At 27.9% G+C, this 17,149-nt stretch overlaps 3 protein-coding genes across 5 annotated transcripts in view; 1 reads left to right on the top strand and 2 right to left on the bottom strand.

Moving 5' to 3' along the window:
- The window catches only part of LOC117180722, a 1,130,389-nt gene that overhangs the window by 474,769 nt on the left and 638,471 nt on the right, over positions 1 to 17,149 (top strand). The gene's annotated exons all lie outside the window — the stretch shown is intronic.
- LOC117180840 (facilitated trehalose transporter Tret1-like) overlaps positions 1 to 17,149 on the bottom strand; it is a 30,073-nt gene that overhangs the window by 1,865 nt on the left and 11,059 nt on the right. Inside the window, exon 2 of one of the 2 annotated variants that reach the window (XM_033373368.1) lies at positions 14,823 to 16,100. In XM_033373368.1, the coding sequence (XP_033229259.1) occupies positions 14,823 to 16,100 (1,278 nt within the window). Of the gene's footprint in view, positions 1 to 14,753; positions 16,101 to 17,149 lie in introns of those variants that run through there. The other variant, XM_033373369.1, reaches the window with a different exon arrangement.
- Positions 5,789 to 14,717, bottom strand: LOC117180839 (facilitated trehalose transporter Tret1-like). 2 transcript variants are annotated; one of them, XM_033373367.1, is made up of 3 exons: positions 12,749 to 12,851; positions 8,273 to 8,359; positions 5,789 to 7,615 (listed from the first exon to the last, which is right to left on the bottom strand). In XM_033373367.1, exon 3 carries the CDS (start codon positions 7,602 to 7,604, stop codon positions 6,291 to 6,293), a length of 1,314 nt encoding a protein of 437 aa, XP_033229258.1. In that variant the 5' UTR covers positions 7,605 to 7,615; positions 8,273 to 8,359; positions 12,749 to 12,851; the 3' UTR covers positions 5,789 to 6,290. The 2 variants fall into 2 exon arrangements, with proteins under 2 accessions (XP_033229258.1, XP_033229257.1); XM_033373366.1 differs by lacking the exon at positions 8,273 to 8,359 and having other exon boundaries at positions 6,163 to 7,615; positions 12,749 to 14,717.

Here is a 17,149-nt window from a genome sequence, read left to right as displayed (position 1 = left end):
CTGAAAAGACAAGGAAAAAATCAAATTGTTGTAAAAAAGAGAATAAAAAATAAATCTTCATAAACTCCAGAATTTAAGAAATCTAAAAATCGAAATCTCTACGAACAAATAAAATAAAATAAAGAAAATAGATATGGATTGAATACTGTGAAGGAATTTTTTGTAAGGTTAACCTTCTTTCCGCAGAGAACTTTTAAAATTAAAGATCAAACCGTCGACAGATTAAATTTATTGATTGCGAATGCTCTTTTGTTAAAGCTCTTTCAGTCTTAACAAACACATTCTCATCACGTGTCATTTGTGTCATTTGGGAAAAGAAGGTTGAAAGCAAATTTTAAAACGTAATTCAAAAACGATTTGGTTATTAAACATTCAATTATACCTTGTGTCTTTTTTCCAAAAATTTAATTTGTTTATTTTTCATGTCATTTTTCACGATTAAAAGAAAAACTTTTCTTATAAAAAAGTGAATAATAACAATTTTTGTAACTATTTTTTGGGTGAACAATATGCTTCTATTCATTTTTTACGTAGCTTTTGTCGTTGGTCTACAAATTTTATTTTTTAGTTTTAATGTTCTTTTTGTACATTGAATATTTAAAAGAAATTAAGCACTCAAAAGAAAATCAAACATTGATTTTAATCAACTTCTTATTCTAAGTACACGATAATTTTCTAAAAAGAAATTACATAAGCTAAATTATTTAATTTGGTAAAATCAAAATTATTTTTAAAATTTGGGACTCAAGTCGCGGACGCTTGAAATCATAAAATCTATTAAATCCATGAATTTTTGCATATTTTCAAATTCGGTTCAATGCACTTAAATCTCGTTTTTCTTTTTTTGCATTTTTATTAATTTCATCAGCTTTATATTTTCTTTATATTCGTCTAAATTCACTTTAATTTTTCTAAAATTGCCACATTCAGGTAAAAATTTAAAATTTTTAAATTGATTAATTTTATATAAAGAACCAATGTCTTTTCTACTATAACCGATGGTTTTTTAATAAAGTACTTGAATTTGATGTAAAATAATTAAATTTTGAAAATAACAGTTGAATTTTCTTCCTAAAAAGATACATTCCGAACAGAAAAGTGTCATAGCTTATATTTCAATAAAAAAAGATGAAATTTGTACCAAAAAAAAATATAATTTTAAACTCAAAAGACGAATTTTACACAGTTAAAGATTTTCTACTTAAAACGAGAATTTCCAACTTCAAAAGATTCATCTTAAAATATGTAAATGTTACATTTTCAGTTAAAAAATTAATTTTGGACCAAAAAAAGATTCATTTGCAAAGCAGAATAATTTTTAACCAAAAAGTTGTATTTTTCTTTAAAGAAAGAAGAAATTTCTACTGGAACAAACAAATTTTTAAATAAAAAAAATTAATTTAAAAAAAATAGTTGAGTTTTCTGTAAACAAATATTTTAATTCGCTTTGCAAGATCAAAATATGAATTTTCAAACAATAAAGAAAGCAAGTTTCTACGAAAAAAATTGAATTTTTAATCCAAAAAGACCAATTTTTATCCAAAAATGACGGCTTATGAAAAAAAATGGTTAAATTATCTATTAGATAGTGGAATTTTTATTTAAAAAATAAAATTCCTTTTAAACTAGGAGAATTTTTATGTAAAAAATATTTTAAAAAAAATATTAAATTTTTTTTTTCAAAATAGATTCCAGTTGACTTTTTATATTCAACATATGAATTTTTTAACAAAAAGCAACAAGACTAATTTTTTCAACCAAAAAGGGTGAATTTATAACAAAATAGTTTGAATTATCTACCAAGTAGTTGTTGTTTATTTTTCAAAACCAAAATATAAAATTTAAACAAAAAATAAATTTGCTACGAAATAGTTGAATTTTTATTAAAACAGTAGAACGTTACTTTTTTATCCAATAAAGATGAAATTTCTGCCAACGTAGCTGAATTTTAAAAGCCAAAAGGCAATTGAAAAAAAACTTATACTTTCAACCGAACAGTTGCATTTTTATTTTAAAAAAAAGAAGAAGTTTCTTCTAAAGCAGACGAATTAAAAAAAAACTTTTAAAAAATAGTTAAATTTTTATCCAAAGAAGATTCCATTTTAAATTCCAACATCAAAATATGAATAGTAGACTATAAGTTTTTTTTCTAATAAGTAGAATTTTTAACTAAAAAGTATAAATGTTTTAAAACTTTGTTAAATTTTCAACCGAATATTTGCATTTCCATTCAAGAAAGGGAAATTTTCTTCTAAATTAGGTGAATTTTTTAATCAAAATGATAAATTTTCAAAAAAAGTGTTTTCATTCAAAAAATATTTCAGCAACCAAAATTATCAGCTTAAGAATATGAATTTTTAACAAAGCTTAATGTTCTACGAAAGGAGATGAATTTTCAACACATTAAAAAATTAATATTTTTAGCAAAACAGTTGAATTTTCAACCAAAAAGATGTCTTTGAGACCATTTCAGTTGACTGCGTAAACAAATTGACTCGTAGAAGAAGGCCAAACTCTTAATTTTTTAATCGACATTGTTTAAATACGGAATAGTGCTTGTAAATTTACAAACAAACATAAAAAAAGAGTTATCGAAAAGATAATCTTATTTGACTGCATAGAAAAATTGTTTCCTTTCTTTAAAAATTTCCAAACTCTGAATATAATCATGAAAAATTTTCAATTAATTAATAATTATTGCATATTTGCAAAGCATAATAAAAAAAAATTAACAGAATTAAATTCTTTTTGGAAGCCCTAAACTAATAGATTATGTTCATTTGAATAAGGCCAGGTTCTTTATTTGTTTATAAGAATTGTTTAAATAAATAATAATTGTGTTAAATTTACTAAGCATTATATAAAAAAAGTATTCAGAAAGATATTTTTAGTTGACTCCGCAAAAAAATGGACTCGTCGAAAAAGGCCAAAATAAATTTTTTAATTGAAAATGTTTAAATAATTCTTGTAAATTTGCAAAGCAAGAAAGAAACGACTCACTAGATAGATATTCCTAGTTAACTCCTTAAACAAATTGACTCGTAGAAAGAAGGCCAAACTCTTATTTTCTCAATCGAAACTGTTTAAATAATTTACCATTCTAGTAAATTTATAAAGCACTATAGAAAGACTTATCGGATAGGCATTCTCAGTTGACTCCAGGAACAAATTTTCTTGCAGAAAGAAGGCCAAACTCTTAATTTTTTAATCGAAATTATTTGTATAGTTGAAAGAACTTTAGAAAGCAATATAGAAAAGACTTATGGGATATACATTCTTAGTTGACTCTGTAAACAAATTGACTAGTTAAAAATAATCTTTATTTTTATATCAAAATTGTTTAAATAATTAATATTCTTGTTCATTTATAAGCGAATATAGAAAGGAAACATCGGATCAATATTTTTTATTTATTTGGTAAACAAATTGAGTCGCAGAGAATGGCCAAACTCTTAATTTTGTAATCGAAACTGTTTAAATATTTAATAATATAATCTCAATGTAAATATTGAATTCTCTGCGTAAGAACGTGTGAAATCCTCTGAGTGATGTACGATATTTCATATTTTTAAAACATCGTAGTGGCTGTTATTTAAGCCTTCTAAAGGCGACTTCAAGCGCATCTACTCTCACTAGTACAATAATGATTTTACGATTAAGAAAAAAAAAATTAGCCCTAGCCGAATTGCAGTAATTTATCACCATGAAATGTTTAAATCCATAATGTAAACTTTGATGTCTTGTTCTATGGCTCTAAATCGTTAGAACAATTTTTTAGGGTAAATTTTGTTAAACGAATAATTACAATTTAATATTATTTAGATGTTTTTAATCGAAAGCAGCAGACTTTTAGAGAATGTTTTCCCGAAAAAATAAACCATCATTTTTCAAAAATTGGTAAGAAGAGAAGGTCAGAAAAAATTCAATTGCAAAAAACATGGTTTAAATTATTGTTTTTGATGAATTTTAATATTTTTCATAAAGAAATGTTTTTTATTTGAAATGGCATTAGTTATATTTTGATTCTTAAAATCATAGAAAAATTATTTTTTCAGATATCTGACTTTTGGCACGACAACTACCTTAATTAAGTGACTTTTTCACTTATTTCAAGTAAATTATTATCTAGCAATTATTATCTATTAGCTAGCAGTCTTGAGAATTATAAATTGAAACAAAAATTTATTATATAATAGGTTAAATAATAATAAATTTCTTAAAGATGACTTTAAGAATTGAAGATAAAAAAATGTATAAGTAATTGCTTCCTTAAACCAATTTTGTCAGAAAGATTTTTAAACTATTATTTTTCTCGTTCTATTTGTAAAAAAATACTCGATTACGTACACTAGGGCCCAATATTTAAAAATAATTGATTTGACAATGCATTCTAAGTATGAATTTCTTTTTAGATTAAAATAATTATTATTATAAAACGCTGAGTTTTTTCTTACCAGAGAGAAAACTTATGAACTGTTGAAAATAAGCTCTTCTTCTTTTAGCGTCGCCGATCCTTTTTCCTGATTCAGATTCACCATTACTCAGAAAGGTGTACAATAACAATGATTTATTTAATTCCATTTCGATTTTCACTCAAATATCTTAGAACGAATAAAGAAATACATTTTACTTCTCTTATGTTCTTTTTATTCCGACAAATTCAAGGAACAAACCAATTTCAAGATTTTGGTCACAGAATACTGATGTCCGCTTGCTTTAAAAATTATACTAATAGTTTTAGTTAACATATTTCTGTTTACTGGAGTCGATACTGACTGTTTCGCTGGTAGTGGAGCAGCAGATTAGGTATAACTACAAGTCGCTGATAAAAATAAAAAATTTTAAATAACAATGTCATATTTAATGGTTTAACAAAGGATATTTGTTAATTTTTCAAAAATCCAACCATACAATGAAAACAAATTCAACCACATGTATTAAAGTAATGCAGGGTTTCCAGCGATCTTAAAACCCTTGTAAACCTGAAATTCTTCTTAAATTTTCGTTTTCCTTAAAAGCCTGAAAATCTCCTTGAATTTTTCATTCGAGGGATTGACCTATCCACATTTGAGTGTGCACCAGATTTCTAGCTTTCAAATTATTTCAGATTCCAAATAATTTCAAAAGATTGCACAAAGAAACATTTTCTACCATCTTGGCTAATTGGCTAAATTAACATACAAGCCAAATTTGAAATTTCATGATTTTTTTAAATTTCAAAAGAGTTAAATAAATTTTTTAAACTTCTCAAGATTTCAAGATGTTTCATCTGATTTCAGATAATTTAAAAGTTTTGCATAAATTCTTAGAGGTATTGCAAATACCAAGATAATTCGCGGAATTAAAAAAATGTCAACGGATTTGTAGAAAACGTTTTTGACTGCAATCTTTTAAAGCCAAATGATCTTCAGTTTCATGGTTTCAAAAATTAAACTCTTTTAGAATTACGAATTGAAAACTATATTTTTAAATTGAAATTGTAGATATTTAGAAAACGGTACATATATAAAATTATCCTAATATTCTAATGTCTTAGCATCCTAGCGTCTTAATGACTTAAAATTTTAGAGAATATGACTGTTCTAATAGAAATTTTGGAACGCAATTTTTATGTTCAAAGTTTTTAGTTTACAAAAATAAATGCGAAATATGGTTGCTAACATTGTATACATTCTTTAACCAGATTAGGTGTAACTTTTCAGTCTTAAATAAGAATTAAGTAATTAGAATGATAATACCACAACCCATTTACATAATATCTTAGTTGAAATGTAATGTTTTATAAAAGCTTTATAAAGTTTCAATTCATGTGAACACAAAAAATACATGTTCCTGAAATTATTGCTGAGAACATAGTAGCCACACTCATCACCTTAACAGAAAAAAGTTCTCCTCTGTAAACATAAGGAACAGTGCTAAGTCCAATGTTGCAGGAAAAAGTAAATGATATCAGTCCAACAAGTGGACTGATATGAATTCCTTGAATTCTTTGAATTAAAACAGTCTGCTTCTTTCATCTGCTACTGTCAATATTGCTTTGCCGACTTTTTCTTTAAATAATGAAATTTTTAAGGGAAAATAAATTAAATTTACTCATGTTCCTGACTATCAATTATTTTTTCTTGATGACATACAATTGACTAATAATCATTATGAAATAATTATTCAAGAGCAGTTATTGTTTTTTTAATGTAACTTGTATTGTATTAACAGATAATGGTGTCAAAATTTTCAAAACTCATTTCTATGCTATTGCTAATATTGGTCCCACAATCCCTCTTTTTTATATTCTAATTTTTTTTACTTAACAATTCTAAAATTTCTTCTAGATTTTTTCCTTTAGTTTCCGGTGCAATACAAAAGACAGTGACTGATCCCACAAAACAAACCAACCCAAAAATCCAAAAACTTGAGTAAATACCAATGCGTTCGTTTAATAACGCAAAAATAATTTGTGTAGTAAAACTTAATGCTGATGCTATAATAGTTGAGAACGTAGTCGCCACATTCTTCACTTTGACAGAAAAAAGTTCTCCTTTATAAACAAAAGGAACGGTGCTGAGTCCCATGTTGCATGAAAAAGTAAATGATATCAAACCAACAAGTGGTAGCCAAGCAATAGGAGAAACATCAACTTGAAGAAAGATTTTTAAGAAGAAAAATAGGCCCACAATTAATAATGAAAATCCAGACAATACACCGGATAATAAAAAAGTTGGTCTTCTTCCCCACCGATCAACTATTTGAGAAGATGGCACGCCAGCAAAAATTTGAATTCCTGTCATGATCATCACTGAGTATCCTGGCGCTAAGTTTGAACCACTGTGGCTAAAAATTTCTTGTGCATAAGCTTGAATTGCATGATAGCCTGTGAAAATGTATGTTGTTTCTGCAATCGTTTTGATTATCAAAGCCCTCCGACTTGCCCTATCGCTGAATAATTCTCTGATGCTACTTTGCTTTGAAATTTGTCCTTTGATAATAGCATTCTTCATTCTTTCAACATTTTCCTTTACATTCTTAACTCCATTATCTGCCGACAATTTCATTAGAGTTTTAGCAGCTTCCTCTTCCCGTCCCTTGATCAAATGAAAATATGGAGTTTCTTCCATCAGTGGAAAAAGTAGTATAGCAATTAGCGGTATGGATATCATAACTAGGTTCATAGTGTTATAAGCCAGAAAAGCTCCGGCGATTGACATTAGGAAGGATCCCAAGTTCACACAGATTTTGTCAAAAATCAGAAATCTTCCTCTGACATTTTCAGCAGCAATTTCGCCCATGTAAAGAGGGAAAAAGGCGTACATTACAACCCAACCGATACCAGTCAACAATCTTGTTACAAGTAAAAAGATGTAGTTATCAGCTATGTACAGTAAAATTTTTGACAGTAGCTGTAATAATCCGATTACTTGGATCGTGTATTTACTCCCGATTCGGTCCATTATTAGTGTACACGGGAGCAATCCAATTATTGCAGAAATATTCATACTCGCCGCCAGAAGAGCACCTTGAGCATTTGATATTGGAATTGTTGAATTTTCACTTGTTAGATAGGGCAGTGCTGGTGAAGGCCACACGATGCTTGCGCCAACATCCATCATCAAAATATAACCTGATAAACACGGAAACATAGAAATAAAATCTGAAAATACATTGATTTTCCTATTTAAATTACAAAATTCAATTTTTTCTTGACAAAAAGATCTTCTCTTTTCGAGCTACTAGGAATCAAACCATAGAACTTCTGATATCCGGTCATGTGCTTTTCCATTAAGCTATTAGAGAGATCGGAATAAGAACTTTATTTCAAGAAAACAACGCTAATTTTTACCAAGGTGTAAATGGTGCAAGTCATTGTTTAAAATGAGTTTGTTTAAAAGAATTTGTTTATTTAAAATCAGCGGACGGTACTTTACCGGCAGTAGATAACCCCCCACAACCGTGGAGGCAGGAAATTAACAATATTGATCAAGTTTAGAATCTACAATAACAGAAAATGCCTTTCGTTTTCATTAGTATAGATGAAAAATAATTTTCTTACATTGTAAATTAAATTTTTTCCTGAGTAAAAGATCTTCTCTTTTCTCTCCACTGAGAATCGAACTACAGAATTTGTGATAACCGGTGAGGTGCTTTTCCATTAAGCTATTAGAGATATCGGAGTAAGAACTTAAAATCAAGAAAATAACGCGAAGTTTTAGCAAGCTATTAATGGCACAAGTAATAATTAAAAATAAATTTGTTTTATCAACAGCCGATGCTACTTTACCGACAGTAGATAACTCATTGAAGGAATTTCCCGTAGGATCAACCCCTTTTCCAACTTTTTGAAGAAAATGTTTTTAAGATAATTAATCTGAAAAGACAGGGAAAAAATCAAATTGTTGTAAAAAAGAGAATAAAAAATAAATCTTCACAAACTCCAGAAGTTAAGAAATCTAAAAATGGAAATCTCTACCAACAAATAAAATAAAATAAAGAAAATAGATATGGATTGAATACTGTGAAGGAATTTTCTGTAAGGTTAACCTTCTTTCTGCAGAGAACTTTTAAAATTAAACATCAAACCATCGACAAATTAAATTTATTGATTGCGAATGCTTTTTTGTTAAAGCTCTTTCAGTCTTAACAAACACATTCTCATCACGTGTCATTCGTGTCATTTGGGAAAAGAAGGTTGAAAGCAAATTTTTGTAACTATTTTTTGGGTGAGCAATATGCTTCTATTCATTTTTTACGTAGCTTTTATCGTTGGTCTACAAATTTTATTTTTTAGTTTTAATGTTCTTTTTGAACATTGAATATTTAAAAGAAATTAATCACTCATTAGCTAAAAAATTTAATTTAGTACAAACAAAATTATTTTTAAAATTTGGACTCAATTAGCGGATGTTTTAAATCTTAAAATCTATTAAATTCCATGAATTTTTGCATATTTTCAAATTTGATTGAATGCACTTAAACCTCGTTTATTCTTTTTGAATTTTTATTAATTTTATCAGATTTATATTTTCTTCAAATTCGTCTAAATTCACTTCGACATTTCTCAAATTACCACATTCAGATAAAAATTTAAAATTTTTAAATTGATTAATTTGATATAAAGAACCAATGTCTTTTCATCTTTAACCGATGGTTTTTTAATAAAATACTTGAATTTGATGTAAAATAATGAAATTTTAAAAATAACGGTTGAATTTTCTTCCTGAAAAGATACATTCCGAACAGAAAAGTGTCATAGCTTGTATTTCAATAAAAAAAAAAGAAATTTGTACCAAAAAAAGAATATAATTTTAAACCCAAAAGACGAATTTTACACATTTAAAGATTTTATACTTAAAATGAGAATTTCCAACTTCAAAAGATTCATCTTAAAATATGTAAATGTTACATTTTCAGTTAAAAAATTAATTTTGTACCAAAAGAAGATTAATCTACGAAGCAGTAAAAAATTTGCAACCAGCGAGATGAATTTTTAACTAAAAATATAAATTTTTACCAACTAAATGATTCAACCAAATCTTTAAAAAAATGGTTTAATACTCAAACAAAGCAGAATATTTTCAACCAAAAAGTTAAATTTTTCTTTAAAGAATGAATAAATTTCTACTGGAACACACAAATTTTTTAATAAAAAAAATTAGTTAAAAAAAATAGTTGAGTTTTCAGTAAAAAAAGATTTTAATTGGCTTATGACGGCTTATGAAAAAAATGGTTAAATTATCTATTAAATAGTGGAATTTTTATTTAAAAAATGAAATTCCTTTCAAACCAGAGGAATTTTTATGTAAAAAATATTTTGAAAAAAATAGTTAAATTTTCTTTCAAAAAGGATTTCAGTTGACTGTTTATGTTTAAAATATGAATTTTTTAACAAAAAGCAACAAGACTAATTTTTTTAACCAAAAAGGGTGAGTTTGTAACAAAATAGTTTGAATTATCTACCAAGTAGTTGTTGTTTATTTTTCAAAACCAAAATATAAAATTTAAACAAAAAGTAAATTTGCTACGAAATAGTTGAATTTTTATTAAAACATTAGAACGTTACTTTTTTATCCAAGAAAGATGAAATTTCTGCCAACGTAGCTAAATTTTAAAAGCCAAAAGGCAATTGAAAAAAAAACTTAAACTTTCAACCGAACAGTTGCATTTTTATTTTTAAAAGAAAGAAGAAATTTCTTCTAAAGCAGACGAATTAAAAAAAATCTTTTAAAAAATAGTTCAACTTTTATCCAAAGAAGATTCCATTTGAAATTCCAACATCAAAATAAGAATAGTAGACTATAAGTTTTTTTTTCTAATAAGTGGAATTCTTAACCAAAAAGCATAAATTTTTTAAAAATTTGTTAAATTGTCAACCGAATATTTGCATTTTCATTCAAGAAAGTGAAATTTTCTTCTAAATTAGATGAATTTTTAAATCAAGAAGATAAATGTTCAAAAAAAGTGATTTCATTCAAAAAATATTTCAGAAACAAAACTATCAGCTTAAGAATATGAATTTTAAACAAAGATTAATGTTCTACGAAAGGAGTTGAATTTTTAACACATAAAAATTAATATTTTTAGCAAAACAGTTGAATTTTCAACCAAAAAGATGTCTTTGAGACATTCTCAGTTGACTGCGTAAATAAATTGACTCGTAGAAAAAGGCCAAACTATCAATTTTTAAATCAAAATTGTTTAAATAATGAATAGTTCTTTTGAATTTACAATGCAGCATAGAAAAGACTCATGAGATAGGCATTCTTAGTTAAATTCGTAAACAAATTCATGTGTAGAAAGGAGGCCAAACTCTTAAGTTTTAATTCGAAATTGTTTAAATAATTTAGGATTCTAGGATATTTACAAAGCAATATAGAGAAGAATTATCGAATAGGCATTCTTAATAGACTCCGTAAACAAATTGACTCGTAGAAGAAGGCCAAACTCTTAATTTTTTAATCGAAATTGTTTAAATAATCAATATTCTTGCCAATTTACAAAGTAGCATAGAAATGAGTCCTCAAATATACATTGTTAGTTAACTCCGTAAACAAATTGACTCGTAGAAAAAGGCCAAACTCTTAATTTTTTAATTAAAATTATTAACATAATTAATATTCTTGTAAATTTAAAAAGAAACATATAAATAAATACTCGGATATACATTCTTAGTTCAATCTGTAAATAAGTTGATTCGTAGGAAAGGCCAAACTCTTTATTTTTTAATTAAAATCGTTTAAATCATAAATAGTTTTTGAAAATTGAAATTCAATATGGAAAGGAGTCATCGTATGCACGTTCTTAGTTGGTTCTGTAAAAAAATTGACTCAGAAAAGCCCAACCTCATAAGTTTTCAATCAAAATTGTTTAAATAATTAATATTCATGTGAATTTACACAGCAACATAGAAAAGACTCACCGGATAGACATTCTTAGTTAACTCCAGGAACAAATTTACTCGCAGAAAGCAGGCCAAACTCTTAATTTTTTAATCGAAGTTATTTGAATAGTTGAAAGAAATTTAGAAAGCAATATAGAAAAGACTTATGGGATATACATTCTTAGTTGACTCCGTAAACAAATTGACTAGTTAAAAATAATCTTGATTTTTACATCAAAATTGTTTAAATAATTAATATTCTTGTTCATTTATAAGCGAATATAGAAAGGAAACATCGGATCAATATTTTTTATTTATTCGGTAAACAAATTGAGTCGCAGAGAATGCCCAAACTCTTAATTTTGTAATCGAAACTGTTTAAATATTTAATAATATAATCTCAATGTAAATATTGAATTCTCTGCGTAAGAACGTGTGAAATCCTGTGAGTGATGTACGATATTTCATATTTTTAAAAGATCGTAGTGGCTGTTATTTAAGCCTCCTAAAGGCGACTTCAAGCGCATCTACTCTCAGTAGTACAATAATGATTTTACGATTAAGAAAAAAAATTTGCCCTAGCCGAATTTCAGTAGTTTATCACTATTAAATGTTTAAATCCATAATGTAAACTTTTATGTCTTGTTCTATGGCTCTAAATCGTTAGAACAATTTTTTAGGGTAAATTTTGTTAAACAAATAATTACATTTTAATATTATTTAGATGTTTTTAATGGAAAGCAGCAGACTTTTAGAGAATGTTTTCCCGAAAAAATAAACCATCATTTATGAAAATGCAATCATTTTTAAAAAATTGGTAAGAAGAGAAGGTCAGAAAAAATTTAGTTGGAAAAAACATGGTTTAAATGACTGTTTTTTGGTCAATTTTAATAATTTTCATAAAAAAATGTTTTTTGTTTGAAATGGCATTAGTTATAATATTTTGATTCTTAAAATCATAGAAAAATTATTTTTTCAGATATCTGACATATGGCACGACAACTACCTTAATTAAGTGACATTTTCACTTATTTCAAGTAAATTATTATCTAGCAATTATTATCTATTATCTAGCAGTTTTGAGAATTATAAATTGAAACAAAAATTTATTATGGAATAGGCGTAAATAGTAATAAATTTCTTAAAGATGACTTCAAGAATTGAAGATAAAAAAATGTATAACTAATTGCTTCATTAAACCAATTTTGTCAGAAAGATTTTTAAACTATTATTTTTATCGTTCTATCTATAAAAAAAATACTCGATTACGTACATTAGGGTCCAATATTTAAAAAAAATTGATTTGACAATGCATTCTAAATATGAATGTCTTTTTATATTAAAATAATAATTATTATAAAACGCTGATTTTTTTCTTACCAGAGAGAAAACTTATAAACTGTTGAAAATAAGCTCTGCTTCTTTTAGCTTCGCCGATCCTTTTTCCTGATTCAGATTCACCATTACTCAGAAAGGTGTACAATAACAATGATTTATTTAATTCCATTTCGATTTTCACTCAAATATCTTAGAACGAATAAAGAAATACATTTTACTTCTCTTATGTTCTTTTTATTCCGACAAATTCAAGGCACAAACCAATTTCAAGATTTTGGTCACAGAATAATGATGTCCGCTTGCTTTAAAAATTATACTAATAGTTTTAGTTAACATATTTCTGTTTACTGGAGTCCATACTGACTGCTTTCGCTGGTAGTGGAGCAGCAGATTAGATATAATTACAAGTCGCTGATAAAAATGAACAATTTTAAATAATAATGTCATGTGTAATGGTTTAACGAAGGCTATTTTTTAATTTTTCAAAAATCTAACGATACAATGAAAACAAATTCAACCACATGTATTAAAATAATGCAGGGTTTTCAGCGATCTTAAAAGCCTTGTAAACCTGAAATTCTTCTTAAATTTTCGTTTTCCTTAAAAACCTGAAAATCTCCTTGAATTTGAGTGTGCACCAGATTTCTAGCTTTAAAATTATTCCAGATTCCAAATAATTTCAAAAGATTTCACAAAGAAACATTTTCTACCATCTTGGCTAATTGGCTAAAATAACTATATGGATGCTAACACCGGTTCCACAAATACACTTTTTGCACATACTCTTATTTTTTGTTCCTTAATATATCTAAAATTTCTTCCAGATTTTTTCCTTTAGTTTCTGGTGAAATACATAAAAGAATGATTGACCCCAGAAAACAAATACTCCCGAACATCCAAAAAGATGTATATATATATATATATATACTATTTGACTCATTTAACAATCGAAGAATAATTTGAGCAGGAAAAATACATGATCCTGAAATTATTGCTGAGAACATAGTAGCCACATAGAGTAATAAACATTGAAATTAAAATTTCAATTTTAAATCTTCGGTCATACGATCCTTTATTAATAAAATTAGTTTATAACAACGTTTCGGCCACATTTTTGTGCCTTCTTCAGGTTGAAAACATTTTGTGTATTCTAATTTTCTGTGTACATTATAATAAGAATTGAAAATTTGAAAATGTCTCGTGGAGTTTTCAATATGTGCTGGAAACATCTCCATCTAATAAGGAAGGTCCTTTGTTCCCTTAGTCGAATAAGTTTCCTTTGGATTGATGTCCACTCACCTATATCACGCCTTGGGGCAGGACCATAACTAATTTTATTAATAAAGGATCGTATGACCGAAGATTTAAAATTGAAATTTTAATTTCAATGTTTATTACTCTATTTGATGGACGATCGATGAAAATTCCTCGTTGTTGGTTACACCTTCAACTATACTTTTGATAGTAGCCACACTCATCACCTTAACAGAAAAAAGTTCTCCTCTGTAAACATAAGGAACAGTGCTGAGTCCAATGTTGCAGGAAAAAGTAAATGATATCAGTCCAACAAGTGTACTGATATGAATTCCTTAAATTCTTTGAATTCCATGTATTCCGTGAGTTCCTTGAATTCCATAAATTTTCCATACCCACCCGTTAAGGTAAAAGGCTGATAATTTTTAATGGCTGCACAACTTTTTTACGCTAAGAACAAGAAGAACTTGAAATAAAAACCTAAATTTTATAAATTATGTATTAGATTGCCATCATTATTTTAAAAAGTCTGCTTCTTTCATCTGCTACTGTGAATATTGCTTTTCCAACGTTTTCTTTAAATAATGAAATGTTTAAGGGACAATAAATTAAATGTACTCATGTTCCTGACTATCAATTATTTTTTCTTGATGACACACAATTGATTAATAATCATTATGAATTAATTATTCAAGAGCAGTTATTGTTTTTTTAATGTCACCTGTATTGGATTAACAGTTAATGGTATCAAAATTTTCAAAACACATTTCTATGCTATTGTTAATATTGGTCCCATAATCCCTCTTTTTTATATTCTAATTTTTTTTACTTAACAATTCTAAAATTTCTTCTAGATTTTTTCCTTTAGTTTCCGGTGCAATACAAAAGACAGTGACTGATCCCACAAAACAAACCAACCCAAAAATCCAAAAACTTGAGTAAATACCAATACGTTCGTGTAATAACGCAAAAAGAATGTGTGTAGTAAAACCTAATGCTGATGCTATAATCGTTGAGAAGGTAGTCGCCACATTCTTCACTTTAACAGAAAAAAGTTCTCCTTTATAAACATAAGGAACAGTGCTGAGTCCCATGTTGCATGAAAAAGTAAATGATATCAAACCAGCAAGTGGTAGCCAAGCAATAGAAGAAACATCAACTTGAAGAAAGATTTTTAAAAAGAAAAATAGGCCCACAATTGCTAATGAAAGTGCAGACGATACTCCGGATAGTAAAAAAGTTGGCCTTCTTCCCCATCGATCAACTATTTGAGAAGATGGCAAGCCAGCAAAAATTTGAATTCCTGTCATGATCATCACTGAGTATCCTGGCGCTAAGTTTGAACCACTGTAGCTAAAAATTTCTTGTGCATAAGCTTGAACTGCATGATAGCCTGAGAAAATGTATGTTGTTTCTGCAATCGTTTTGATTATCAAAGCCCTCCGACTTGCCCTATCGCTGAATAATTCTCTGATGCTAGTTTGCTTTGAAATTTGTCCTTTCAGAATAGCATTCTTCATTCTTTCAATATTTGCCTTAACATTCTTAACTCCATTATCTGCCGACAATCTCATTAGAGTTTTAGCAGCTTCCTCTTCCCGTCCCTTGATCAAATGAAAATATGGAGTTTCTTCCATCAGTGGAAAAAGTAGTATAGCAATTAGCGGTATGGATATCATAACTAGGTTCATAGTGTTATAAGCCAGAAAAGCTCCGGCGATTGACATAAGGAAGGATCCCAAGTTCACACAGATTTTGTCAAAAATCAGAAATCTTCCTCTGACATTTTCAGCAGCAATTTCGCCCATGTAAAGAGGGAAAAAGGCGTACATTGCAATCCAACCGATACCAGTCAACAATCTTGTTACAAGTAAAAAGATGTAGTTATCAGCTATGTACAGTAAAATTTTTGACAGTAGCTGCAATAATCCGATTACTTGGATCGTGTATTTAATCCCGATTCGATCCACTACTAGTGGACACAGGAGCAATGCAATTATTGCAGAAATATTCATACTCGCTGCCAGAAGAGCACCTTGAGCATTTGATATTGGAATTGTTGAATTTTCACTTGTTAGATAGGGCAGTGCTGGTGAAGGCCATACCATGCTTGAGCCAACATCCATCATCAAAATATAACCTGATAAACACGGAAGCATAGAAATAGAATCTGGAAAGCTACTGAATTTCCTATTTAAATTACAAAATTCAATTTTTTCTTGAAAAAAAGATCTTCTCTTTTCCCGCTACTAGGAATCAAACAACAGAACTTCTGATAAGCGGTCATGCGCTTTTCCATTGAGCTATTAGAGAGATCGGAATAAGAACTTTAATTCAAGAAAACAATACTAATTTTTAGCCATGTGTAAATGGTACAAGTAATTATTTAAAATGAATTTGTTTAAAATAATTTGTTTATTTGAAATGAGCGGACGGTACTTTACCGGCAGTAGATAACCCTCCACAACCGTGGAGGCAGAAAATTAACAATATTGATCAAGTTTAGAATCTTCAATAACAGAAAATGCTTTTCTTCTTAATCAGAATAGTCGAAAAATAATTTTCTTACATTTTAAATTAAATTTTTTCCCGAGTTAAAGATCTCTTTTCTCTCCACTGAGAATCGAACTACAGAATTTCTGATACCCGGTCAGGTGCTTTTCCATTAAGCTATTAGAGATATCGGAGTAAGAACTTAAAATCAAGAAAATAACGCGAAGTTTTAGCAAGCTGTTAATGGCACAAGTAATAATTAAAAATAAATTTGTTTTATCAACAGCCGATGCTACTTTACCGACAGCAGATAACCCTCCATAACCTTGGAGGTTCATTCAAAAAAATTATTTGCCATCTATTCTAATTAAGACTTTAAGCATTTTCTGTTATTGAAAATTCTTAACTTGATCGATATTTTTGATTTTCTTCTTCAACTGTTGTGGAGGTTTATCCATTGCCGGTAAAGTACCGTCCGCTGATGATAAAGCGAATTCATTTTAATAATTACTTGCACCATTTACACCTTGCTAAAAATTTGCGTTGTTTTCTTAAATAAAAGTTCGTATTCCGATCTAATAGCTTAATGGAAATGCACCTGACCGCATATCAGAAGTTCTGTCGTTCGATTCCCAGTAGAGCTAAAAGAGAAGATCTTTTTCTTTTAATTTAATTTAAAATTTGAAGAAATTTAAT

The sequence above is a fragment of the Belonocnema kinseyi genome, chromosome 9 (genome assembly GCF_010883055.1).
Source record: "Belonocnema kinseyi isolate 2016_QV_RU_SX_M_011 chromosome 9, B_treatae_v1, whole genome shotgun sequence".
Taxonomy (NCBI): Eukaryota; Metazoa; Arthropoda; class Insecta; order Hymenoptera; family Cynipidae; genus Belonocnema; species Belonocnema kinseyi.
The sequence above is the reverse complement of the archived record's forward strand: the minus strand, read 5'-3'. Positions and strand labels throughout refer to the sequence as shown.

Coding starts and splice junctions, on each gene's coding strand:
- LOC117180839 (XM_033373366.1), bottom strand. CDS start 12,875: ATGGAATTAAATAAATCATTGTTATTGTACACCTTTCTGAGTAATGGT. Junction 7,616..12,748: donor GTTTATAAGTTTTCTCTCTG/GTAAGAAAAAAA, acceptor CGTGTTTATCAG/GTTATATTTTGATGATGGAT.